The sequence below is a fragment of the Squalius cephalus genome (genome assembly GCF_949319135.1).
Source record: "Squalius cephalus genome assembly, chromosome: 4".
Lineage (NCBI taxonomy): Eukaryota > Metazoa > Chordata > Actinopteri > Cypriniformes > Leuciscidae > Squalius > Squalius cephalus.
In genome coordinates, this window is record NC_137125.1 from 36,729,249 (window position 1) to 36,757,237 (window position 27,989).

At 35.2% G+C, this 27,989-nt stretch overlaps 1 protein-coding gene across 2 annotated transcripts; it reads right to left on the reverse strand.

Annotated features, from left to right (window-relative positions):
* Nucleotides 1–4,162: 4,162 nt before the first annotated feature.
* prkcq (protein kinase C, theta) lies at nucleotides 4,163–27,370 on the reverse strand. 2 transcript variants are annotated; one of them, XM_079868829.1, is made up of 19 exons: nucleotides 27,262–27,306; nucleotides 21,395–21,415; nucleotides 20,265–20,700; nucleotides 17,613–17,812; nucleotides 16,886–16,946; nucleotides 16,249–16,429; nucleotides 15,471–15,502; nucleotides 15,277–15,362; nucleotides 14,736–14,865; nucleotides 13,951–14,060; nucleotides 12,883–13,021; nucleotides 10,642–10,799; nucleotides 9,944–10,117; nucleotides 9,485–9,576; nucleotides 9,309–9,371; nucleotides 7,321–7,459; nucleotides 5,861–6,049; nucleotides 5,642–5,770; nucleotides 4,163–4,480 (listed from the first exon to the last, which is right to left on the reverse strand). In XM_079868829.1, exons 3-19 carry the CDS (start codon nucleotides 20,380–20,382, stop codon nucleotides 4,322–4,324), a joined length of 2,160 nt encoding a protein of 719 aa, XP_079724955.1. In that variant the 5' UTR covers nucleotides 20,383–20,700; nucleotides 21,395–21,415; nucleotides 27,262–27,306; the 3' UTR covers nucleotides 4,163–4,321. The 2 variants fall into 2 exon arrangements, with proteins under 2 accessions (XP_079724955.1, XP_079724954.1); XM_079868828.1 differs by lacking the exon at nucleotides 21,395–21,415 and having other exon boundaries at nucleotides 27,262–27,370.
* Between the last annotated feature and the right edge of the window lie 619 nt (nucleotides 27,371–27,989).

Sequence of the window (27,989 nt, forward strand, 5' to 3'; positions counted from 1 at the left end):
ATCTCACCACTTTTTATTTAACATTTTCAGCATCCTTTTCCAGTTTTCCCCTTTCTCCTATGTAATTTTCTTCACACATGATAAAATAGTTTCCCCACTGCACCCATTCGAGCGTAAGAAATCTCTTCAATGCTGACTGTTTAAAAGACTAATCTCGCAAGTGTCTAGGCTGGATGTGTGAGACTGTTGTCTGCTCTTGACCTTGATCACTTTAGATCCCATTACTTTGCACACTGACTCTGGCCCCCATCTAGATTAACTTACTCTCAATGATGGACCATCAGCCAAGCACGTCGTGCACATACACAAAGAGAAACGCATGCCTACTTTCAGGTAGTACATGTTCGCGCAAATACTGACAATGCTATGCATGTTATGCTATGTGTATGTGACACATTCAAGTAGTAACCAGAATGCCAACCTATGTGCACTGAATCAAGCAGCATTCTCAAACTAACACTGACCATATATCACTGCCACTAAACTATAGATGGCCACGGATGGATGGATAGATAGATAGATAGATAGATAGATAGATAGATAGATAGATAGATAGATAGATAGATAGATAGATAGATAGATAGATAGATAGATAGATAGATAGATAGATAGGCAAACAGACAGACGGATTGGAAGATCATTTGACATAGACAGACGGATGGATGGATAGATCAATAGATAGATAGATAGATAGATAGATAGATAGATAGATAGATAGATAGATAGATAGATAGATAGATAGGCAAACAGACAGATGATGGATGGATGGATAGATCAGTTGACAGACAGACAGACAGAAAGATAGACAGACAGACAGACAGACAGACAGACAGACAGACAGAGACAGACAGACAGACGGATGGATGGATAGATCAATTGACAGATGGACGGATATATAGATAGATAGATGGATGGATGGATGGATGGATGGATGGACGGATGGATGGATAGGCAGGCAGACAGAGACAGACAGATAAATAGACAGACAGACTTTGAGCATTATAACAATAAATCCCTTGGGGACAAAGTACTTCAGCTACAGTGACATGTCTACATTCTTTAACCTTGACCACAGTGGAGTCACTTGTGCACTTGTTTGTTTATGGAGCCTTTGAATATACAAACTGAGCAATCAGCCTACTTGGAAATGGGTTAGTTAGGTGATGCCATTATGGTGATTTGCAGGGTGTGACAGCGAGTTTGCATGAACGCTGTGGGCAGCAATGCATTTACCCAAAGCAAAGCATTTGGCTGTACAATCTGAACACTTTCAAACCACATTAAACGAGGAGTATTTTGAACAGACAGTGTTTGAAAGTACATGCATTCACGCAAATTCATATTTCAGTAAAAAAAAAAAAAAAAAAAAAAAAAAAATATATATATATATATATATATATATATATATATATATATATATATATAAATATACAGCTGGTAATTAACATGTGTGTAATAGTGATATTGGATATCACGTGATAGAAATTCACTTCCATTTATGGTCTTGCACCTGCATAGCATCATAAAGTGAACTGCGTATGCACTGCAGGCAGGGTGTGTGTGTGGTGTAGGGGAAATGTCACGAGGAAGTTTGTGTGACAGTTTATACAAGTTCAGGGTTATGAAATTTGTTGTCTGAAGGTGAAAGATAAGTTAGACCGTCCGGTCAGGTCATCTTAGGAGACCGTCGAGACAATAATCTATCTGTCTCCGAGTCTGTGGGCATAGTGAATATGTCCATCTCTCTATGAATCGAACCAAGCACTGCAAACGAATACAATACACATGACCAGAGTCACTTCAAGTAATTGAGAACTATTTTGTCCTTGTCCCATAAAAATACAAGTTATAGTGTTATATCACATTGATACAAAACATGACTCATTTTCCTCATGACTCAGTGGTCATGTGCGCTAAACATTTGTCTCCTTGTTCTTCCGGTCTCTCGCGCTCTCCGATTTCATTCTGAAGTAAATTCTGACCTCTAGTGGACTCAATGTGCCATTGTTTTAATGTAAGCGTTTGCATATCACTGTTCACTGTATTCACAAGGGCTAAATATTTGTAACTCCATGTTTTGAGTCAGAAGTCCAAATATGTAAATGCTATGTTGATTTCACACCTAGATTAAAAGCCGTCTAAACTTATACATATTCATGTAGCCTACTGAAATATCAAAGTTTTTGTAGCTCAATACTATGTTGTCACAAAAGTTTTCATAAAGTCATAAAGAAGCCTATTGAGTTATGTTATACTATAGCAAATGTGATATAAGCTACTGTGGCAACATTTCCATTTTGACTGATTTTGACTTGCCTTTCGTCTGAAATACTTGTTCCTCGATTAGTTTTGTCCCAAAGACCCCAATCAACAATTCAGCTTTTGTTGTTGTTGTTGTTATTATTCATGGCTTTGTTGTAGCACAATAAATTAATTTATTCAACAATAAAGCTTTAATTTTTCATGCACCGTAAAATAACCATACATAGCCTAATATAATAAAGGAGATATTTTCTAGACGTCTCGCAAGAAATCATAATGCTGACTACACAGACACGGACTTATCTCTCTAAATATATTCAGTTTTATGCACTACACATTAATTTTCAAGAATTCACATATAACTTTGTACAATCATTGCTACACAGTGTGATATTTTGCCACTACACTTTAATACAAGGCATTTAGAATTCAGTATTATGGAACACATAAATCTGATCATTATTAAAGATAAGGACACCAGCACATTCATTCTAATAAAACATATTGAATCTAATATTCTTTTTTTTTATGACTTTGATGATGCACAACCAGGCACAACTATCTTGATAGCCTATGACAATAAATGCATTTCAAACAAATACAACCCACAATATGAAATGTGAAGCTTTTTTTCAAATTCATCACCTGCACAACTTCACTTTCGTCACTCCCATATTTAATAATGTCTATGGGCTACACTGTTGTTGTCTGGGATTCTTCATTGGCCTTTTTTTGTAACTTGCGTCATTATACCAGTAGGTGGCGATAAGTGCCTCATTTACTCTGACTCGTTCAAAACGGATTAATTCAGGAAAGGAATAAATAATTGTGTTTGATTCTATTTCGAGTTCGGTTGGTTGAGCAAAAAATATAGTTATTTTGGCAATATGTGTCTATTTAGTCAATATTAAAGACCCCCTGTGGTGAAAATCAAGCTTTTAATGTTGTTTATATGTCTATGTGGTGTTTTTAATATGCTTCTAGACAAACCATGTGCAAATTCACCTGAGTATTTTCTCTTTAAAACTTCAGTGAACCTAGTTTCAAATTACTGGTGTTTCTTACATCACAAACTACCTTCCAATCACGTCATGAGGGGGGCGGGCTTTAGCATATCATTAGAGTCTCAAGACTAAGCCAAGTTCTCACGGTATATAATTCTGTTGATATTAAAATTCGGGTACATTTAGCAATATATTGGGTGAATTATTTATATGAAGTATATTATGATGAATTATATGTTTTTCTCCACTGAGATTCTAAGTTGTTCAAAACATTTCTAAGGATGCTGATTGTTAGAAGGCAGCTGAGTCTGAGATGGTGAACGGGTTTGTGTAACATTAGCAACACATTATCAGCTGTTTGATAACATAGTCAAGCCAAAGGCGTTTAATCATATTGATCATCGTAATGAGTCCGACGTTGTAGAGAGCGATACATAAAACGCATTACCAATCTGATACATCGACTTGTCGTTGTGTGAGTGAGTGGAGGCGGGGCTCATTTGCATATTCATGACTCCGGTTATACTAAATGAAGCAACCCAGACAGCAACGTGTCTGCCCAAATCCGGCCCACATCTTATACACGTGGAATCCACATACCAGATGTGGGCTGGATCAGGGCAGACACTATATTGCTGTCTGGGAAGGGTGTAGAGTTACATTCAAGCTATTTTAAGGCATGAATAATAATAATAATAAAAAAATCGCAGTAAAAGATGAGGTTTAAGGGATAAAATGATCGACTACAGGGGGACTTTAACTAACTTTTTCTGTTAGTTAGTTGTTTGAAATCCCTAAAACAACATGTGGTTATTTTGCTCACATGCTCTTTTTTGTTTCATCTCACAAAAATGCAAGGAGGCACTAAATAATATAATAATAACAATATATATCTTATATATAATTTGACACTACTGTGTCTTTTAATCACTGCACATACTGTAGTATGAAATGAGGTTGACCAGAGGCTGATATAATGTTCATGTGAGTGTTTGTCTTTTGCTTTGGACCTGTTCACAGTATCTGCACAAATGTCTTTAATGAATGTTTGTGAGTCAGGGGTTCTTGAGACGGGCCATGACGGGGTTGATGAAAGAGAAGTTCTCAAACATGCTCTGGTCCACGCTGTTGATGATGATACGGTCTGTGACGGAGAGCCGAGGCTTCTCATTTATGAACTCCTTGTCGAAGTTACTACAGTCACTTGCTGATTTCTGTAAACAGAAAGGCTCAATGTGTCAGTCACAGGTAACAGTTCAGTTTGTGACGAACTCCGTTCCAAAATCTAGTGAGCCGTTTAATGTCTACATATGGAACTGCCTGCAAAGTCAGGTCCTTAAAGGATTAGTTCACTTCAAAATGAAAATTCTGTCATCATTTACTCAACCTCAAGTGTTTTGAAGAATGTTGGTAACCAGACAATTGATGGACCCCATTGACTTCCATAGTAGGAAAAGGAAAAAAACAATACTATGGAAGTCAATGGGGTACATCAACTGTTTGGTTACTGACATTCTTCAAAATCTCTTCTTTTGTTTGACTGAATTTTAATTTGAAGTGAACTAATCCTTTAACTGAAATGGAACCTGAAAAGTTCCTGAGAAATGATCTTCATAGGGAGTAATCCCGCCCACTGTGTTGAGTGTAATTAATTACCAAGTAATCTAATTACTTTTCCCTTGAAAAAGTAAAGTAAGGGATTACTCTTAATGTTTATTAATTTAATTACAGTTACTTCTGATGTAATTGCATTAAATACTGTATGGACTATACAGGGTGGGCCATTTATGTGGATACACTGTAATAACATGGGAATGGTTGGTGATATTAAAGTCCTGTTTGTGGCACATTAGTATATGTGAGGGGGCAAACCCATCTTGAGGAGTTTGCCCCCTCACATATACTAATGTGCCACAAACAGGACTTTAATATCACCAACCATTCCCATGTTATTACGGTGTATCCATATAAATGGCCCACCCTGTAGAATAATTCTATATAAAACAACAGTGGATTTAACATCAACATTTTATGTAAAAATGTGTTTTTAATGTAACCTTCTCCCTTTGCACACTTTGGTCAGTTAAAGAATAATTTATGCAATGTATATTGTTTATTTGAAAGAATCAAAGCAATTTTGTGAAAATTTACCAGTATGGCTGAGAGCAGGATCCCTAAAAGCTGTTTCAACATCTATGAACAATATTCCATGCACCAAAATGAAAATAAGAGGAACAGAATTACTTATCTGTCTTCATATTTTTGTGACAGTTGTAGTTCCATTGAGACTGAGACTTATGATACATGTGATTCTATGCCTATGTAGGGAGCTCATTAGGTTTTGGAACAGAACAAACAGACTGTAATGAACTTACCACAGTGGGCCTGAAGGGCGGCTCCACCTGTCGTTTCTCCAGTGCGTTCCAGTCTGTGTCTCTGAAGAACGGATGCTGTCGTATATTTCCTTTCACGCCCAGCCTTTTCTCCGATTCCCGGACAAATAGCTAGAACCGGTCATAAAACCCCAGTTATAGTTTATACTCACAAATCAGAGTAAAGGGTTATTTTTTTTTGTATCGTTAGCTCAGACGTACCTTTACAAGAATGTCCTTTGCGTCTCTGGCTAACCAGCGTGGGTAGCATGGGTCATCAGTGCGAATCGATTGAAACAACTCTTCCTCGTCGTGTCCATGAAATGGGGATTGGCCAATCAGCATCTCATAAAGAAGGACACCAAATGACCACCAGTCTACAGAAGTCCCATATTTATGCCCAAGCAGAATCTGTGAAACATACAACATATAGTTCAAATACATTTTATTGATTTATTTGCTTAAAGGTAGGGTAGGTAGGATTTTTATAAAAAAACTTTTTTTCAAATTTGTTTAAAATGTCTTTATATACCAATACATAATTAAAATGTAAGTGCTCTGAAAAAGAGAGTATAAAAATCGAGTGACTGTAGAACTTTTAATCTGCAATAAACACAGCTCATTATTTCCATTCGGGACGAAACAATTGATTGGTTTGGGCGACTGTCACTCACTCTCGCAACCATGGCTACCACCCCTGTTGCTAGATCTGCCCATATGCGCGCGCACCCGTTTGATTTGAGGAGTGCAAGAGAGACGCGGAACCTACGAAGAGTAAAATTATGGCAGAGAAAGAGCATTCAAAATTCAAAGCACCTGCATATTCAGTCAGCGAAGGCAAACAAGGCAAAAACTACTTCCTCGGACCCTGGTTGCCCGCACTCTTGAACGACCTCCTCTGCTTCGCCCTCGACCCCGGACCTGTCCTCGAACCGACGAAGCGGTACTTGTCTCCGGAGTGTAGTCTTCATTAGAGTCAACAATGTTTTCATCATGGAAACTCGCAAAACACCGTATATGTTATGAATCTTACACGAAATTCACCTTCATCACAGTGTAACTGATGGTAATGGAAAAACGTGTATCAATGCAACCTGTTTTTAGCTTTGCCTTATAAATATAGCTTGTTACCGAATCAAACAAAGTATATTTTAAACTTTACCAGTATCGATATGCTAGCTTGATAGTGAGTACTAAAAGAAATCTTATTTGTTTATATTTATAGTGATAAAGTTAGGTATTTTATTACATGTGATTCTGACATGATGTCACTGCATGCACTGCGCTCCTTCCTCTCCACTCGTCTCAGGTAAATAAATGCGTCTTCCAGCTGAGCCTGAGCGTTTGGCGTCGCGCGTTCATGTGTTTTGGGGGCGTGGCTTTGGAAGGAGCTCAGAAGGGAGGGGGTGGAGTGAATGGAAATAATGAGCTGTGTTTACAACAGTCGTGAGAGGTCTACAGACACTCGATTTTTATACTCTCTTTTTCAGAGTACTTACATTTTAATTATGTATTGGTATATAAAGACAGTTTAAACAAATTTGGAATGTTTTTTTTTTTTTTAGAAAAATCCTACCTACCCTGCCTTTAATTTTATTTTTTATGCAAATATTTTTAATTGAAATAAAAGTATTTTATTTTATTTGAACATATATATAGTGAATGGTGGTAGAGATCCTCACCTCAGGGGCGATGTAGTCTGGTGTTCCACAGAAGGTGCAGGTTCTAGCTTCTCCAATCATGTTCTCTTTACACATACCAAAATCTGCAATCTTGATGTGACCATCAATGTCTAGTAAAATGTTATCCAGCTTAAGATCTCTGCAAAGTCACAACACGCAAATAAATCAGCGATGTCCTTTGAGGAAGCAGAGCGCTTGTTGTTTGCATGTTCCAGATACACTTAAAGGGGTCATGACATCAAATTTGTCTTGATCTTTTGACATAAGAGGTCTTTGTACTATTAAAACATCCAGTAAGTTTCATAGCTTGAAACGCCCTCCTCATTATTACAGTTTTTTTTATTCGCTTTGATACTATTTTCACAAGTAAGGTGTACATTTTCTTAGTTCAAATATCACAATCATCAAAAGTGTACTTTTTTCAAACATTTCAACATGTTTTACACAAAATCACAAAGTATCCTTAAGTGTTTCATCTATATAAATGTTTCATTCACAGAAACTGCTTTTCATAATGGTATTACTATTCAACTTTTGATTGGTATCTCTTCTCGTTCAGTTTAGGCTAATGCTTTTGTCTATTATTTAATCCAACAGAACTTAATGGTTAATCATCATTTGGTACATCTATAGATTTCTACAGACATTGATTTTTTTTTTTTTTTTTTTGTAGAACTTGTTTGCAATTTCAGATATGGATAACCAAATAATGAATTATTTTTACATGAGTGATTTGTAGATAATAACCACTACTATGTCCAAAGTGTGTGCACACGCATGTGTGTGTGCACACGCATGTGTGTGTGTGTGTGTGCACGAGAGAGAAACAGCGAAATTTGCCATTTGTGAAGTTAGAGCAGGATAGAGTACAAGGAAGAGGAAACATCAGATTATCAGAGATGCATCAAATACTGCATTTTGCATTAAGGTATGTATGCCGTGTGATACTGTAAAAACAGATTACCATGGTTAGAGATTGGCACATTACTGTAACTCATCCCTATAAAGGTCAACTACAGTATAGATTCAGTCATATGGCACAGTGAGAACATTTACTGTATTGCCAGCAAACTATGTTTTATTACACAAAACCTCATGGCAGTTTCATAAATTCATCACACCTTTTGATAAAACACTAAATGCTATTACATTACTATAAACATTATGGATTTGATTACATAAGTTAGGTAATGCAAGTGTATTTTCTAATGTGGTAACTGTAGTCTGTATTAATGTTTGCAACAAGGGTGATTTGAAACACGTATCTTGCATTGTTTGCTGTTGAATGAACTGATTGTTAAAAGTACTAAATTGAAAGAAGATCATACGGTGATTAAACCAAATGTCCTCATTACATATTACAATAATCATGTGTTTGAAACAATGGTAATGTGGACTGAAATGTGTATAACTAACGAAAAAGCATGGGATCAGGTTTTGAAAGAATGACTAGCTGTTTTATCAGTTTAGATTTTTGTCAAGAGTTTTGAAAATGTACACCTTACTTGTGAAATACTTGAAATACTACAATGCATTTATTTAATCAAGCTTCAAAAATTACTATTTTCATATTGCGGGATCTGTGACGTCACAAGGGGAAACACATTTTCGTATGACTTCCTCCAGAGCAAGACATTGATGAATAGTTACACATCATCGCACCATAGGCCCCGCCCACATGCATTCAGTCAATAGCAAGTGGGCGTTGATACGGTTTCCTATGCAATGACATTAGCCAATCATAACGTGTGTGTGTGTGTGTGTGTTTTGTGCAAAAAAAAACATTAACATTAACAAGTGAACCTCAAGGAACATATTCAAATAATAATAATAATAATAAATAAAAAAACAAGTCATGGCCCCTTTAATGTTGACACATTTTCCAGGCTAAATACACATAACTTACAGTATAAAATATCCATCCATCCATCTGTCTGTCTATATATCTAGCTCATTTTATGGTATAGAGTTTCCACAGTAGTGAATACCTGTACACAATGCCTTTAGAATGTAGAAACTGCAGGCCGCATATGATCTCTGCTGCGTAGAACCTATCAGCAAAGAGAAGAGAGGAGGTGGAAGAGGGTGAAACCACAGAAAAGAAGAGTAGGCACAGAGTCTCAGCATTTAAAATGTGTTTGTGGGGGCTGCATATGAGTCTCACGTGGACCGTGGGAGATCGAATCTGTGGCAGGTCTGAATGTGGAACATTAAGTCGCCTCCGTTTAAGTACTCCATCACGAAGAAAAGATTTTCCTTTAAAGACCAATACAGAAACAGTCAGTCTAACATAACCAAATTACTTCAGTATGTGAGAGTGGCTCAATGTGTGTCATAAGAGTGGGTGGAATGTACAAAATATTATATTGTAGTATTTCAGGGCCTTTTATAATTATTATGTTTTATTTTTTATTCACTATGTTTTTATTAATTCTAAATAAAGTGAATATATTTTAAATATAATGGCCCTTCTTTATTGCAAACCCTTGTTATTTTCTTAAAAAAACCAATATTTTAAAATCCACAGAACAAAAGCATAGCAAATAACAACCAATCTCTACCAGTTGACTATACATTGCTATATGTCGAACTGCCCATCGCTAAGTGTGTCAGTGTGTATTACCCTGGTCTGGAAGGTGCAGTAGAGGTGAGTGAGAAAGGGGTGTTCCCAGGCCAGAGACAGCACTCTCCTCTCCACCATAGTGCATTCAACATCATCATCCATCAGAACTACATCTTTCTTCAGGGCCTTCACTGCAAAGAACTGCCCTGAGCTTTTCAGCTCGGCCAGGAAAACCTGCAAACACACATACGTATATGGAAGATTTATAGAAAATGCATCCAGAATGATGTTCCCAGATGCGGTTTAATAGGATACAGTCATATTCAGTGGTGACTTTTATAATAGCTGTCAATAGACATTACCAAAATAGCCACAAAATGAACTGACTTCAAGGGACATTGAGTAAGCAGTTAAGTCGAAGTACAGCAGAACTATGGTTCTATGCCAGTTGCTTAAAAGGCAGATTTAATTGTGCAACCAGTAGGTGTTATGTATCCAATTTGGAACTGGTCATACTGTAGAGGTATATTGCTAACAATTACCAAGTTTAGTTTCAACACGGCAATGTTTTCCCAAGATTTAGCTTCATTTCCTTTTTGGTATTCAACGATTATTCAATGAAGATTTGTATTTAGTCTCAGTTTGACCCAAAGAATCAAAGGATACCTTGTATTTAGGCCAGTCGTTTCAAAAGTTAGTATATGGTAGCCGTATATATAAGAGTTAAAATTGAAATTTGAAATTTGAGAAACTCGTACCTTTCCAAAGCTTCCTTTGCCCAGCATCTTATGCAGAATGAAATTGTCTAGAGTGAATTTGTGGTGCTCTTTGCGTGGGGTGGCATACAGGGGCTCAGGCTCTTCAAGACTTGTCCTGCGACCTTTAGCTGTAGCGTCCCAAGAAATGCCTTGATGCTCTGTTGGGAGGAACGGAGAAGAGCTGGACGTCAATAGATGGAACAAGACAGCATCAATAAATCAATTGCTCTTTCCAAAACCTGATTAGCTTCTCAGAACGGCAATGTTTTTTGGTGTTATGCTGCAAAATTATGCCTTACAGGATGTCATTATGATCAAAATCTCATGTGGAATGTTTCTTTATAAGATAAGGCAATCCCAGAATGCTCAGTAATGGATGAATGAGTGTCAATAGATGTTATTTATGAAGATATTTGATCAAGTACTGGTCAAATATTCACAGGAAATAATTTTGTGTAATTAAAACGTACTATTTCATCCTGTTTTTTGTGTACTATGTAAATGTTGTGCTTATTAGAGTATGACACTGTTAGCTTAGCAACATGCTAATGTGAAATTCCACTGAAATCAACTGTAATTTGAGCTTAAATTTAAATTCAGTGTCACATGAGACCTCTCAATCGACTACCTAGTTCCTTATAAGCACAACTCCATTCTGGGAAGTTTTAGAGAAGGAATGTTCTATGTTTTTTTGAAACCATTCCTCATACAGGGAATGTTTCAGTCACCTAAAATTATTTTGACAATGTTATAACCCTAGAAATGGGCAACTGTTGGTAGCGGACTGTCTGGGGTTTTCAAAGTCAAAGACTGTGGGCTTCCCGTATGACACAATGTACACAATGGCACTTCCCCACCCCCAATTTTTCCTAATTTTCAAAAGCGATCAGTGCGCCGAGACCGCCGCACACACATGTCATCCACATTGTTTCTGCATCAATAATAACGTACTCTCTTCTCGTGTGCCTAATGTAATCGTCTTTATCTTGTTTACAGTCGTCATCCATCGTGACTCATTACTACAGTGACTCATTTAACCATGTATTACTGTCTTTGGAAGGCCTTTTGCCTACATTTAAAAAATGTACAAATTCACCTCATTTCATATTTACATGCAATGCAGGGATTCCCCAACTTTTTTGTCAGCTGAACCTCTTTGACCTGATATATTTACTTGAAGAACCCCCTGAGAGTTAGGTCAATAATAAAATCAATAATAATAACAACAATAACAATCAAATTAATTTCACAGTCCTCTGATGTTGGTTAATGGTCACATGACATGCAGGTAAACAAATTAAATATTTTTATTATTGTTTTTATTTTAAAATTGTATTTCAATTTCAATTTTTTATGAATTTAATTAATAGCTTTTCATTAAACTCACGAACCCCAGTCTGGGAAACCCTGACATAATGTAATATTTAATGCACTTCATGTTGTTGATAACAAAGAATGGAATATATTTTCTTTCTCTTTGTATTTTTATATCAATATGGTACAAGATTATCCTTTTCAAATCAATGTGATAAACGAGTTACATCAAAAGTAATCTAAAAGTAGTCAGATTATATTAACTTGAATGTGTAATGTAATGGATTACGTAACTAACTAGGGGTTGAATGACTTTAAAGTCGACTTTTATGTTATAAAAGTCGAGTCGACGTCGACTAGTCCCAGATGAAGTCATTAATGAACAAAGATAAGCCTGAACTTTGTTACACTGCTATGGCATATGACACATGAGACAGCGCTGCCCACAAGGCTATTGCTCCTTCAGCTTATTTTATTATAGTCTTTGGGTCATCATATTTCTCACAGATTTCTGCTCTTTCTAAATCAGATACAGATAAAGTAGCACAGTAAAGATTACATTTATATTAATGCATTAGTGACTAATAGTGCAGATGTGGGATTTAGTGACTAAGAAATATATGCTAGAACTGTTCAGTTTCTAAGCTATTTACTTATCTATATTTACGGTTTAAAATGATCTCATCAAAAACAGAGGAGCGGAAACATAATGACGTCTCTTGTCCAAAAACCTGCTTATTTTAAGTATTGTTTCCACTATAATGTATAGATTGAAATGATTAATCATTCATTTGAAACGCGCCCACACTTTAAAAAACCCTGGTCTAAGGTAATTTGATTAAATTAGTTTTTGGTTAGTAGCAAGTTTGACACTCTGTGACACTCAACTGTGTGAGCGCACGTCGTTTTGGCATATGGTACACGTACCTTTGCGTGGCAGAGCTGGTGGAGGCGTGAGAGGAGTAATGGGTAAGTGTCCTGAAGGCTCTCTAGTGACCCCTGGCTGACTTGCGCCCACTGGACCCTCTCGACCAACAATATCACTATCCCGCGAACTCCGAGCCTGCTATGGAAAGAAGCACATTGAATTCATATCAGATTAAACAACTCACACCACATGATAATGTAGGTCATACACACACTTCAGGCTTTGTCATGTTGTGCCCAGCATGTACTAAGTTGAGTTAGTCCAGAAACCTACTCTATGTTCCCTTTGAACATTACTGTTTTAATTTGCATTGTGAACATTTTCATTAAATAAATATGGCAGACGAGTCTCAATAGATATTGGCCTGGTTTCAGACTGGGCTTAGATTTAGCCAGGTTTATAAACGTGCCTTAGAAAAAAACATTACAAGTGTGCATCTTGAGACAAAACAATGGCACTGATATATTTTAAGATATGTCAGTGAAAGTTGCTTTCAGTTAAAACACCTCAATAAAGCATTTTAGTCAGGGACTTTTGCCTTTTGTCTGTGGAACCGGGGGATTGATGATTATAAATGTATTGAATCCAGTACTCAAAATAGTTTTTAGAGCATGACATTGTTAGCTTAGCATCATGCTAATGCCAAACTCCATTAATGTGTATTACTTGAGTCTCTTGCGCTATTACTGTTCTTTGAGTGGCTTGTTAACAAAAGTGCTGCCTATGAAGATAGTAACAAACTTCAGTAATCAAGGGGGCGATAGAGCTACCTTCAAATGTTTGTGCCATTAAACCCATACATTATTAGGTTGCTATGCTATTAACACGTAGAGTTTAACTAGCATGTTCTGTTGACAGTAGTTGACCTAAAATAGACAACTAAATGTTACGGTTATATTAGTGAAATTTTGGCAAAACTCAACTTGAACTTTTACAAAAATATTGAAATTCCCCTGCTAAAATTACTGGATTACATTCGCTGAAATTCGCAGAACAACAGTAAATTGTGTAAAATGTAAAATGTTGTGACATCTGTTTCATTGCATAGCATGTGTGTGTATTCCAACCTGCTGTGTGGTCTCAATCATAGCCAGGGCCTCTGCCATTAGCTTCTGGTTGACGCCACAAAGGTTTGCTACTTTCCTCTGACATTTATGGTGAACGTTCATGCCACATTCTGCAATGAAAACACACTTATTACACTAAACTGAAATGCAAACCTAAAAATGTTATGTGGATATTTTTATACATTTAAAAGTATATAAAAACATGGTTATGCATTTCACGCAGTTATTTTGCATTGCATTTACTTTGTGTTGCATAAGTGGGTTTCATCTAAATGCAACTTTTCCTTATGCAAATGCTTTAAAAAAGGCCTTAGGGGTCATTCTACAAAACAGATGACATTTGCTTCCCATATTAATGTTCTCTATACAGTTTTAAAAATGAATTATCTCATGGCTTTTAATTTATGTATATATATATATGAATTTTTCGAACTTTATTTATTTAGTAACTTAGCAACTTTATTTTTACTTAACATTTTGACTTTATTCTCTTTATTTATAGTATATTATTAAAAAGTCTTGTGCCAAGGTTGTGCATCAACTTTGCTACCATCATATCTTTACCCTTTTAAACTAATAAACTCCATAACATATTATGTTCATAATAAAAAAATACATCCTCCTTCTGGTAAATGAACTTAAGGAACAAGCAAATGTTTGCTAAATATCAGAATTATATAATTGAAATTTGCATTACAAATCACCTTTTAAAATGGAAAAGGCGACAGTTTCACAGAATGACCCTTAGACATTCATAGTTGACATGTGGTTGTGTAATGAATCACCTTCACATTTAAGGCCCTGCCGGGCAAGACCCCATAACAGGGTTCCACAGTGCTCACAGAAGGTCGGGCTCATGTAGTTATACACTTTAAACCTGTGAGGCATGTCAATCTTAAATCGTTCCTTATGGATCTGAAACACACACACACATATTTAGCATAGAACACATACTGAACATGTACTGACACACAATGTCAACATGGAAAATATCCAAAACGTCATGAAGTTTTCTTTCAGCGTGACTCAGTAAAGTGTGGAAAGACTATTTTATGACGTCTACCAATAACTGAAAGAGGAAGGAATCTGAGACAAAAAGATGATTCATTTTCTTCAATACTTATAATTATACTTTCATCTGCAGATTGCTAAAGCTTTGCTGAATCTATATTTAGCCTACAGTTGCACAAAATGTCCAAAGGTCTCTGGCTTAAAAATCAGGGCAAGATTTTCTACTACAGAGTGTAGAGTCTACTAACAAAACGAAAACGAAAACAAAACGCTTTGTGTGTTTGTATGAAAGGGAGATAAAAAACTTGTTTTTACCATAGTTTCTTTACTGTTTATTGCTGAGCCTGTGCATTTGGCGATGACTTTGTCGATACACTTTTTATGGATGGCGGCATTGCATTCTGGGAATACAAAATGAAAGAAATGTGTAGGAGGGATCCTGACACTGAGTCAATGGAAACTTGTTTAAGAACTGCAAAAGCAATGAGGATGTGAGAAAAAGTACTTACGTCGACACTGGTATCCCTGTTTATTCAGGCCCCTGAAGTAGCAAAAGAAAATATTTGTAATGTGTACTGTAATGTAATATACAGTGCTAAATTACAAAAATAAAAATATAAAAAGATATATATATATATATATATATATATATATATATTTCCACTGTTATGTTATCAGTATATCATACACTTCATATCATACAACGACTTCACTGTATAATATAAGATAAATTAAATTTTTCATTGGATTTTAATATTTAGACAATATTTAGAGCGTAAATTAATTCTTTTTTATTGATTGATTCAGTGATTGTGATATTTTAAAGATTTAAAACATCAAAAAGTCTTACTGTTCACAATTCCTCAGTTCACAGCATTTTAAAGTTTTCTTTATCAAAATGTTTCTTCTAAATGTTATAGCATTGCCTCGTATTATGCATAATTACATGCAACTAAACATAACCCTAACCCTATAGTAAGTACATGGTTAGTTAAAAATACTCAAATTTATAGTACTTCAATTTATAATTATACTGTAACAAGGACACCTTAAAATAAAGTGAAACCAATTTTTCTTTTTTTCATTATTTTTGCATGTTTCCATCCAATCATATCACAATAGATAAATCCATAAGTCTTGGCCCACATTATTTCCCCCTGAATATTCAGTTTTCACTCAAAAATCCATGAAATTATGGAAGTTGGGCTGTATGTAAAAATCAATTTAATTTCTTAGTATCAGGGTTGTTTTACTGTACATGTGGTTGTTTGAGAGTGTGTATAATACCAGACAAACTCCTTGCAGACCGAACAGAAAGTCGGCTGAGGGAAAAAGGTGGCGGTAAACTCGTGACATTTGACCACGTGAACTTTGGCCTGTTTGATGGCTCCTCGTCTGTGGTGCAGGGCGAACATCCCTTCTCTTTCCCGTTCAGTTTCTCCATCCGCTTCACCGTGACCTGCAGCGTCTAACAAACAAGAACCCACACAAAAAAGCAAAAAGTTGAAAAATGCTGGGCTAGATCCATCAGTATATGAAAAACATGATATATAACATACTAATATAAATAATAATTAGTGCTGGGCAACGATTAATCGCATCCAAAATAAAAGTTTGTGTTTACATAATATATGTGTGTGTACTGTCTATAATTATTTTGTATATGCAAATACACACACATCACATGCATGTATATATTTAAGAATATAAATTATGTATAAATATCTATATACAGTATATACATGCAAATATTTCTTAAATATATACATGCATATGTGTGTATTTCTACAGTATATACAAAATAATTATACACGGTACACACACATATATTATGTAAACACAAACTTTTATTTTGGACGTGATTAATCGTTACCCAGCAATCTATGTGAGACAGTGTGTAGACCTGAATAAAAGAAACACTCACCACTCCTCTCCAGAAAATACCGCGCCTCCATCAGTAAGCGACCCTGTGGCTTCAGTTCCACCTATAATACACAAAAATAAATCTTACCAAATCATGTATTGAAAACATATATTACATATCAATTCCCAATCAATTATATTACAGTATATGTGACCCTTCACGTCACTTTTTTGAAATTGAGAATCATTCATAATAATAAATAAGCTTTCCATTGATGTACGGTTTGTTAGGATAGGACAATATTTGGCCGAGATACAATTTGAAAATCTAGAATCTGAGGGTGCGAAAAAATCGAAACATTGAGAAAATCGCCTTTAAAGTTGATCATTTATGTTGGCGATTGTGCTGCATTCACTCACAAAAATAAATGTTTTATATATTTACGGTAGGACATTTACAAAATATCTTCATGGAACATGATCTTTACTCAATATCCTAATGATTTTTGGCATAAAAGAAAAATCGATAATTCTGACCCATACAATGTATTGCTGGCTATTGCCACAAATATACTTGTGCGACTTGTGACTGGTTTTGTGATCCAGGTTCACATATATTCTTTTAATACGAGTGTTTAGTGTTTTAATTAAAATGTATCTTTTAACATTAATAACAAAAAAATGCAGCTGTAAGTCAATGGATGTACAGTATATCAGCTGAGGGAACACATTTGTTTCCATTTTGTTTTGCTTTTGTATAGTGAGCGTGTCGCCACACAAACACTCACCCAGATCTCCAGTTTGCCGTTCTCCTTCTTGCAGCGCGATGCGAGTGTGTCGAGCTGGACGGTGGCCTCCGTCTTTAGCTCAGCCGTCTTGTCCTTGACCACCACATGCATTACCCGTCCTCTGTGGACGTGAGCGTCGAATGTGCTGCTCCAGGGGGGATACATGGTGGGACGCTTCTGCTTGTACACCTGACCCTTTTCTACAGATACACACACACACTAAATCAGAGTCTCACACCACTGAAAACCTGACTGGACTAAGCTTTAAAAGTATCAGCAAAACAATCCTTTATGTGTTTCACAGCATTATGACTGGGTTTACCGGATCTGAAACTAATACTACTGGAATGATACAATGCTCTGACTGTGTGATATAGTAATCTGACAGCTTTTACTGCAGGAAAAACATACATATATAGAACCATGCAAATGAAACCATGCAATTTTGACATAAGGTCAACATGACATTTACAATCAGCTCTATTTCTGCCTTTTTATTCCTGGTCTTATGATGCAAGAATGAATGTTGTCTACGTAATTTTTCATTACTTGCTCCGCCTCTGAAACATACTTAAAACAGGTTGCGAACACTCTCTCACGTCGAGTTAAATTTGTAATTTTGCACACCCAACACATAAAAACAACAACAACTGGACATGCAGTCTATCTGGCAGTGAAGATGTTTCATAGAAGTTTGGAAATGACGTGACACTTTATATTTTGACAGGTATGTGTGGTTGTGGTTTGGTTCTTAAGATTGAAACCAAAGGGGTTGCTGGGAAAGCCTTGTTTCTGCAAATACTGCTCAGTGGCCATGTCTGAGTGATAAGTGTGTGTACAACTGCATATCATTTCATCTAATCTGATTTACACCCACATTTAGAGGTCAGTGCAAGTAAATGTGCTTAAAAAAATAACCACAGTCCTCATTTGGTGAGTCCCAATGCACTTTTGCAGAAATTACTCCTTTAATATAAATTTGATGTTTGCTGCGTTGATTTTGGCATTCTAATTGTCACATTCACTTGCAGTACAGAAGCGGTGATCAGTCTATAATAATTCATTATTATTATAAGTCTTACCAATGAATTGGTTGATTCAGTTTAAAATTAGATTAAATAGATTAAATTATCAATTTCTCACTAAATCAATTATCCAGTTGCACTTTTTGACATATACAGTACCTACATATCTTGACAGCATCTTCTAAACATCTTGAATTATCACATATTTGGCTGTCAAATGCTATCAGACATGATGACAATTGTGCTGGCTTCATGTTTTTGGGAACTGACTGTCTGTCATTATAAACTAATTATTTTGCTGAATAGTTATTAAGTCTAATGACTTACTGAAAGTACCCCTCTTTAAAATTCTGGGAAGTGTGTGAGATGAATCACAAGCTAAATTCTTAAGAATAATAGAAAAGAAACAAATACCACCCTTTTACTGACAATGACACACTTTAGACAAATAATATTCAATAAACTTTGACCAAACACATTGCTTTCACACTTTATCAGTTTCACCTACTAAGAACTGAGTAGGTGGGTCATGTGGGTGTTTCTTTTTCCACTATGGGCAATTTTGTCCTTGTAGACTTTTAGTAAATATACTTCTAAAAATGTCATATACTAGTTTCTTAACATGTAACATTTTAACATGTATGCATCACAGGAAAATTATTTCAATATTTTATTTTTTTGAACCATCATGTCACCACCACAACTCAAACCACCATTTATTTTGTGTTATAAATTACTTTTTTTAAATACATTTTTGCATTATAGCTTTTTATAAATCATGACAATAATACACACAATTAAATTATATTTTCAGACTTTTTTTCATACGTTGCCAAAATCGCAGCTTGATGCACGATAAAAATGTTCTATTTTCTAAATAATTTACTTAGATTCTTTGCCCATCATATAATTCATTTTTAATCTTAAACATGCTTTTCACTGATACTGTTGTCTACTTAATAACTAAGCACACCAACTTTTGAAAAATATTTATTGGGGGTAAAATTATTGGTTGTTGTGGTAATGACACCAGATTGTCACAGTTTTAAACAAGAAAAAATGTCATATTGTAAATATTTATATATATATATATACCTTTTGTCCTAGACTTTTAAACTTAAAATAAGAAAATAAATAGATATCTATAAATAGGAAAATAAAAATCTATAAATAGAAAATGCATTGATGGCAAAAAATTATAATGTGACCTTCATATAACAAAATAACAAAAGTTAAATTCAATATCTGGCTGATAAAAATGGTGACACTATAGTTTAGTGTCATTACATTTCTCACTATGATCTAGTTGCTTATTAGCATGCATATTACTAAGATATTGGCTGTTTATTAGTACTTATAAAGCACGTATTAATGCCTTATTCTGCATGATCATATTCTACATCCCTTAAACCTATCCAATACTTAAACTTAACAACTATCTTATTAACTATCATGTGTATAAAGGCAAAAGTCGTAGTTAATAGTGAAAATTGGACCCTAAACTAAAGTGGTGTGACCATAAAAACTTAATAATGGCCATAACTGAAGAAACTATGTTTTTTTGTTTTTGTTTTTTTTTACTTTACACTTAAACTATCCTGATATATCTGTAGCAAAGATATCTTACCAGTCTCCACAGCCTCTTTCATGTAGACAGCACAGTATGGATTGAGTACTTCTTCGTGGTAGGCAAGCCCTGGGTCCATCTCAAAGCTGGAAAACCCAATCCTCAGGAACGGAGACATGACTGTAAACTCTCAGATCCAACAGCAATAGCCTCTGATATACAGTGTCCGCTGGTTAATTCCACGGTGGGAATGTTCTGAACAGTGATGTACTCCTATCTGATGCTTATTTTCATATTTGTGGTGTCCGTCATATGGGTTTCCAAACTCTCAGAAGTGGACAGTGCTGGTCTAGAAGCGTGGTGTCCTTGTTTCTGTGACATCCAAAGTAATATTTTTCAAATTGAACATTTAACTTTGTCCTTTGTCCATCAAATCTGTCTCTCTTATAGCCGCAGTTTTAGAAGGAATGATGTTGGGATGAAAACTGGGAAATGTCTAAAAAGAAAAGGATAAAATATAATAAATGCAATAATAGTAATAAAAGGAAAAACAAACTAATAAATAATAAATGGCATAATAATAATATATTTTATATTAAATCTGCAGTGTGTAATATATTGATTCTAAATGTAAAAAATAATATCTAAATATATTATATAATATATATTTAATATAGAATCTAAATGGACAATAAGTCATACACTAAGTTAACTGAAAAGTAAAATATCTTCTAATCAAATAAGAAAACTAATCAGAATTTAACAATTCATTGGAAGTACATCCAGTGTTTTAATGGTTAGAAATGTTGTAAAACTTTTAATGTTCATATGAATCTGATCTGTTAAAGAAGACCACTGATGTTTAATAATGAAGTCTCCAGGAAAAATGACTTTAACTATTCACTAAACCCTATAGAAGAAAAATAGCTGCAAACAATCTGGTTGTAAGATCATAAGATCATTCTCTGTTGAATGGAAACCCGATCAACACTGAAGCTGAAGACATGCGTTAACTTCTTTCCATACTACACATGCCCTTTAAATTAACATGACACCAGTTCACACCAACCGCCAATGTTTCGCTCAATCAATAACACTTCACATAAAACTCAGCAGAAAACAAGGAAACTAAGCAGGCTTGTTAAACAGTTGGACCACAGAACCACAGTGAACACTTACAGAGTACTTACCCGTTGAAAGCCTTAAGGTAACTGGTGAAGGGAGAGAAACCAAGAGAAACGACTATTTATAGATGTGAAATACAAAACTACCATCCAAAGAGCCAGGATTCACTTCCCCGCTGAGTCACAGTCAAACATACAGTAACACACACACACACACACGTCATGGTCAGCGATTTACACTTTGCTCAAACTCTGCATGTTAAGCTTGTTTCCGCAATGGAATATATAAATGATAGAAAAGATAACTGCAAATTTTTATCTCTCGATTCTGACTTTTTTCTCGCTATTTCACGCTTATATCATGCAATTCGGAGAAAAAAAAGTCAGTATTTAAAAGTATTTAATTCAGTGGCGGAAACAAGCTTCCATGTTATACTATAAAACATTATAGTTGGTTTAACTTAAAGTAACCAACCTGGTTGCCTTAAAATTTTAAGTTGATTGAAGTTAAAAAATGTTGTTAATACAATGGTTTAATCAACAGAAAAACAGAAAATATTATGTTATATGAACCACATAATAAGTTGATTTGACACAAGAAAAAAGTATGCAAAAAGCACTAACTTACCACCATAATATTAAAGGTAGCATATAACAAACCAAGAAATATTTGTTAAAAATATTGTTATAGAAATATTCTGTTACGCTCAATCGACAGAATTTGGGGTGTAATGTTAATTACAACATATTATCATTTCCACTCATCCTTTGCCTCAAACAAAAAAATAGGGGAAAAGAAGGAAAAATCAATTGCGGAGAAGTGCTTATTATGGAAGTAAATGGAGCCAATTTTTGGAAGCTTTAAAAGCGAAAATGTGACACTTACAATTTTAGTAAAGCACTTACATCAGTTATTCTGTCAATTTATGTAAAGTCGTTATCGTAATTTTTTCGGTACGTTTTAGGTTTTTAGCATTATGTTGTCTTTGTAACAAAGATGTAAAATTGGATGTAACTACACAGAAATGGTTAGTAAGCGATTTCTTCACGCTAAAATCACTGTAGTACTATTTACAGTACGTCTGGTATCGCTATCCTATTGAAAAGTGAGGATTTTAATGTTGACCCGATTTACTTCCATTGTCAGTGACTTGTAGAAAAGTATTTATGTGTTAACACTAGAAGTGCCAGAATTCCATAACTACTAGAACTGCCGCAAGCGGTCATTTTGATCGCTAGATTCAAAACTCTATATCTTTAATATAAATACCCAATTGAGAGATTAATGCATTTATTGTATTAGGATGTCTTTTAAAAACAAAACAACACCAAACTGTACATTTCAACAAGTTTAATTATACATTTATAAATAAATAATATTCGTAGATGCCCTGAACAAAATGACGGAGTAGCCTATGTTTTCATGTTTCCACTGTTTGATCGCGCCCGCGCCTTACACACACACACACACACCCCATATTCCAGCGGTGCAATCTTGACATTGCAGCCTGTTCATTATAGCCATAATAAAATATAATAATAAAATAGTCAACCTAACATAGCCTATACAAATTCCACTGCTCTGTTATATAGTCAGTAGTAGCCTACAATTCGTACCATTTTATGCGTGTGAAGAGGATGATTTTTTCCGTCGATATTGGAACGTGAGTGAAGTTCAAAGCCTATGATAAAGAATAGTTTAGCATCCAAATACATCGCAAATGTTGAAACATTTTGATTCTAATTAGAGAGTTACGTGAGCCTAACGCCGCTTACTTTCACTTTAGCTTATAAAGTATTTCATTTTGGCTTGTTTAGGCTATAGTTATTTTGGTATAGCCTGTATAATAATACCGCGAAATTCAGTGCAGTCAATATGACCGTTTATGGCCGAAATAGGTAAATATGTTCATTTGTTTGTTTTTTTTTGCCTTATGTGTAATTTATATGAAAAACATTTTAAATGAAAATACAGACACTTTTAGGAAAAGTCAGGTACCAGCAGGATTGTATTTATTTTTTCAACAAAGTTATTGCATAAAATTCAAAATGGTCAAAATGACTGCCATGGCAGTTCTAGTGTTAAACAACATAAAAATGTCGCGAGTGTGTTGCTAAATGATTGTTAAGGTGCTCTAAGTGGTTGCTAGGGTTTCTGAGTGGTTGTTAAGGCGTTGCTAAGTAGTTGTTCTGAGTCAAAATAGCCCTTCTCCAAATCTCTTTTGGAGTTTTTTTCATCCAACATATGAAAAAGTGAATACCAAAAGATGATTGTAAATGATATAGAAAGAAAAAAATATATACTAAAATGTAATGTGTAAACAGAAGGAAAAAAAAAAACAAACACTAATTAATACTCACACATTGTTATGCTAAAAAGTCAGAAGCAGCTACCAATGTACATTCATAATAGTTTTTTTTCCTCAGCTCAAGTTTCTCAAAACTCTTTTTCTTGTTTGGTAAATGCGTCTGCATGACTGCCAAGCGCTTCCTGTCGTTTGACTGACAGCTCAAACCGCACTTCCTGCATCACTGAAGGACTGTAGCACAGATAGCGAGTTTCTGCTGTTACCTGCTTCTGCTACCAGGATAGACAGAAGAGAGACAAACAACACAGCAGGACACAGACAGACACTTTAATGTCATAACTTTATAGTAGGCCTTTGTTGACTCCATGAGAGTGATATTTCATCAAACGGTGTGTGTGTGGTCAATACTGAACTATCCCAGCTTGTGAAAGCTGCAGGGGTGGAAGAAGTGTGGGATCAAACAACAAACCCCTCTATTGAACTCACACACTGGACCGGACTGAACTGAACTATAAATACATTTGAGCTTTTCCAAGCCTCTTGAGAGGTTCATCTCATAAGGCTTGTCAAAAGAATATTCCAGGTTCAACAGTTAGGCTCAATGGACAGACTCTGTGGCTCATTTACCACAGATCTCTCGTCAAGAAACATTACATTAAGTGCAGTGGAAGTCTATGGGGCAAGTAAACCTAGAGCGTTTATAAGCAGAAATGTGAAGGTTGTATTTTGTTAAAGCAATTTTTCTGTATAAAAATGTGTTATTTGAGCTGTAGTTGTCTAAATTGTCTTTTTTTTTTTTTATGGGACCAGGGTTATTATTGTGAACTAGAACTATTAAAAACCTTTCTGTTCAAATAAAACTGAAATAAAATAAAATAAAATATAAGCATTAGTTGGAAAAACTTGCTAAAAAAACCTGAAATATGGTTAGGCCTAAGTTGAACCACTAAAATTATTGACTGGAAATAAATATGACCTAAAACTGAACTAAAAACAAATGAAACCTTAAAAGCAATATATAAAAAAAGAAAGAAAAAGGAAATGACTAAAAATTCTAATTAACCTGGAAACTAAACACATAAAAATAAAAGCTAATTTAAAATATAAATTAAAAAATTTTTTTTTTAAAAAACTGGATGGGACTACTTTTCTTCTCTCAGATCCTGTTCTGATATGTGTGTGTCATTTTTCGTCTTTTGTTTTCAGATCTTTTTGTTTTTTAGTGTTGAATAATGTAACACGGATACCAGACTTACTCGTTTATTATGAACTGGGGCTGCACGATATATCGGTTTAGCATCGATATTGCAATGTGCGCAATCATCGATAGTCACATAGCGGAATGTGCGATGAGTTTTGGGATCGTAGTTGATCCGTGTGGACCAAGCACCACAGTTCATAACGCACGTAATTCTCGGAAAAGTTAAAAAATCATAGAGCGAAAGCTATTCAGTTGCACGTGTTTTAGGTCCTGTCAGTTTAAATCAGCAAATCAGCATAATAGAATGATCATGTGACACTGAAGCCACCACAGGAGTAAATTGAAAGATCGAAACCTGGGTGTTTCAGGAAATGGAGACATCCAGAACCTGGACTGACAACCACATCTATTGTTTGAGTCTAGATTTAACAGCTATGTAAAATCAAAAACAGAAATATTGTGCATTTCTATCTGAGAGGTAAAGAAACCTGCGTTTTTTGTAAACAAACGGGTGTGTTCAAGGTTTCAGCACTATAACATAGTATATTAAGTATATTATATATCACTAAAAAGCAGATCTACTGTACATGGTTTCTCATGCAACACCACTGGTCCATAATATTCAGAGATAAAGTATGTGTACTGCATCTCTTAGAACTTACGATTCAGTGTCTTTTTAACCCAAAAATTCACTAAAAGATGAAAAAAAGCACATTCACACAATAACTTTTCATTCAGTATTCTTATAGCTGCTGTTATTCAGCGATTTGCTGTTATTAATGCTTGTGTTCACTTATTCATGTTGATGTATCGCAGTATTATTGACCAATGGGTTTCTGCGGCTGTTGAAATAACATGGCACCCTCGACAAACCCTCGTTATCGCATCGTATTTGAGGTTTAGCACCATGTCAACCTTTGTAAAGAAATCAACTGAGCATCCACATTTTCTTTGTTAACCTTTGAATAGCATAAATCATATTGGTAATTATAATGACAAACCATTCCCTTTTTGATAGTTAGCTTTAGATGAAGGCTATTTCAGGTATAATGCAAAAAAGGTAGGCCTAAATGTTGAAGTAACCCGTTTTAAATCATGTAACACTGGCTCTGCTCCTCTTGGTTAAAGTGTGGTTGGAAATTGAAGTCTGATTGTGAGTAAGATGTTCCAGTGACCAACATTTGTAGTTCCTCTAATTCACACAATCTGTGTCATATCACACCACAGAAGGTACTTAGTATGTTCTTTTTTTTTTTCTTGTTTTTTGATAGTTTTGTTTTGTCTAGATCAGCCTGTCTAAATGTGTATTTTTATTATGGATGGTGGATCACTTGCAGACACACATTACACACCGTGTGTTAATGTACAGTAAAATGCTTTTAAAACATATTTAACACATCACCATCGTCTTTAAATGCACATAATCCTTCAGAAAATGTGATTCTTCGACAATAATGCTGTTGTTTCCAAGCAATTAAAAAGAGTCCAGTGATTTTTGTTTTCTCTCTACAAATCTCAGTATGACACTTTTTCTGCTGAGGAAAAGACCCGAGTGTCTTAAGTTTTAGAAGACATTTCAGTGCCTCAAACTGAGCTCAGATTTGCCAAGATAGCAAAATATGCTATCAAAAGAAATCTCAATATGAACTCACCATTTCTCACCAAATTCCTCCAAGTCAACAACTGTCGAATATTAGGCGAAACATCGGAGTCAGTTTAAATGAAACATACTCTAACTGTCTCCTGAGCTTTGAAAGAGCAAGAGTTGAGTAATAATATCTCTTGAGAGCTATAAAAGAGCTTCATTCACCTCTGTGGGTAGAATTTACATCTCGGTAGGTAAGGCTAAAGCCACAACAATTCAGAATGTCAACAACTGATTCAGAATAGACCAAAATAGCAGTAAAATAAAGGATAAACAAGCCTTCAATCCTTCCACGGAATGAAAATCCCAAGCTTATGCTTTGAACTGCAACAAAAGCTCGTGATCCACAGCTTTTACTACACTTGTATGGGTTTCCTTCTTCTAACTGAAGAATAAATCTTCTTGATACATCCCACTCATGGTGCTTTAAAAGATCACATCACATTATGTTTTCAGAAGACTAAGTTCTCGAATGCAAAGTTAACTTCTACAGTTTTCTTCTACTTTTTGTGGTTTCCTGCAACTGCCACAGGAACAGCTAAAAGCAAAACCAACTGGAGAATGTTGTGTGCTGGTGCGTTAACATATAATCAGTGAATTTTTAGGCAACAGTTAGGCTAACTTGTACTTCTAGTCAGCAGTTACATCAGCAGCACTGACAGCCAGTGTGTTTCTCTTTTATTGATGCGGTTCTAGGTTATTAGAGTTATTTAAAAAAGCTTTAAATGAACCTGAAGGCTCATACATATAAGGTAAAGAGAATAAAACCAGCACTTACCCAGTGCAGTTCAATGCAGAACTCTGAAAGGACTCGCTGCTTATGGAACTTCTGCAAGGCGTCAGGTTCAGGTTGCGCGCGCACGTTACGCGCGCGCCGCGCGCTTCACACCTCTCATCATCACACACTAAACTAAAGGAAGCAGAAAGCAAGTGCTTTGCGGTTTGCAAAATTGCAGTTACCTGCAAAAATATAGGTCAGCTTCTTTTAATGGAATGAATGTGGAATGGAAGGCTCAAAGTTCTTAATTTTCTCATTCAAGTTCTCATTCTTAATTTTTCAGTATATTTTTTGGATCCGTAGACATAGCCTAAATACCTGTTGCATAAAATGTGTTTTGTGGCCTGCTTTATTATTATTATTATTATTATTATTATTATTATTATTTAGAAGCTGGTGAGTGTTAACGAATGCTACAATGTTACATTTGTCGGTCATATTTCAGCAAACAAAGTGCTGTTTTTGCTCGGCTCTTTAGACTCTTTTTGAGTCGAATCGTCTCATTGAATTAGTCAAACGGTTTGAAATCTGAATGATTTAAACGGCTCACTCGCAAAGGGAATCGATTACGTTATTTATAGGCACTCGGGTAAGTCTTTACAAAATACAGATAGGTTACATGTGTTACAGAAATTTGATGGACACAATCTGATATAGAAATAATTGTTCTATTTCGGAGATTTGTTTTTATTCTTACATGTAGCCTATATAGGCTACTTGGATTTAAT

Bases quoted from the DNA above. Each gene is read 5' to 3' on its own strand.
- prkcq (XM_079868828.1), bottom strand. From the start codon at position 20,382: ATGTCTCCGTTCCTGAGGATTGGGTTTTCCAGCTTTGAGATGGACCCA. The intron at 17,813-20,264 runs GTAAGATATCTT...GTGTATCTGTAG, and splicing joins GAAAGAGGCTGTGGAGACTG to AAAAGGGTCAGGTGTACAAG. The intron at 14,061-14,735 runs GTGATTCATTAC...TTTTCATTGCAG, and splicing joins GCAGGGCCTTAAATGTGAAG to AATGTGGCATGAACGTTCAC.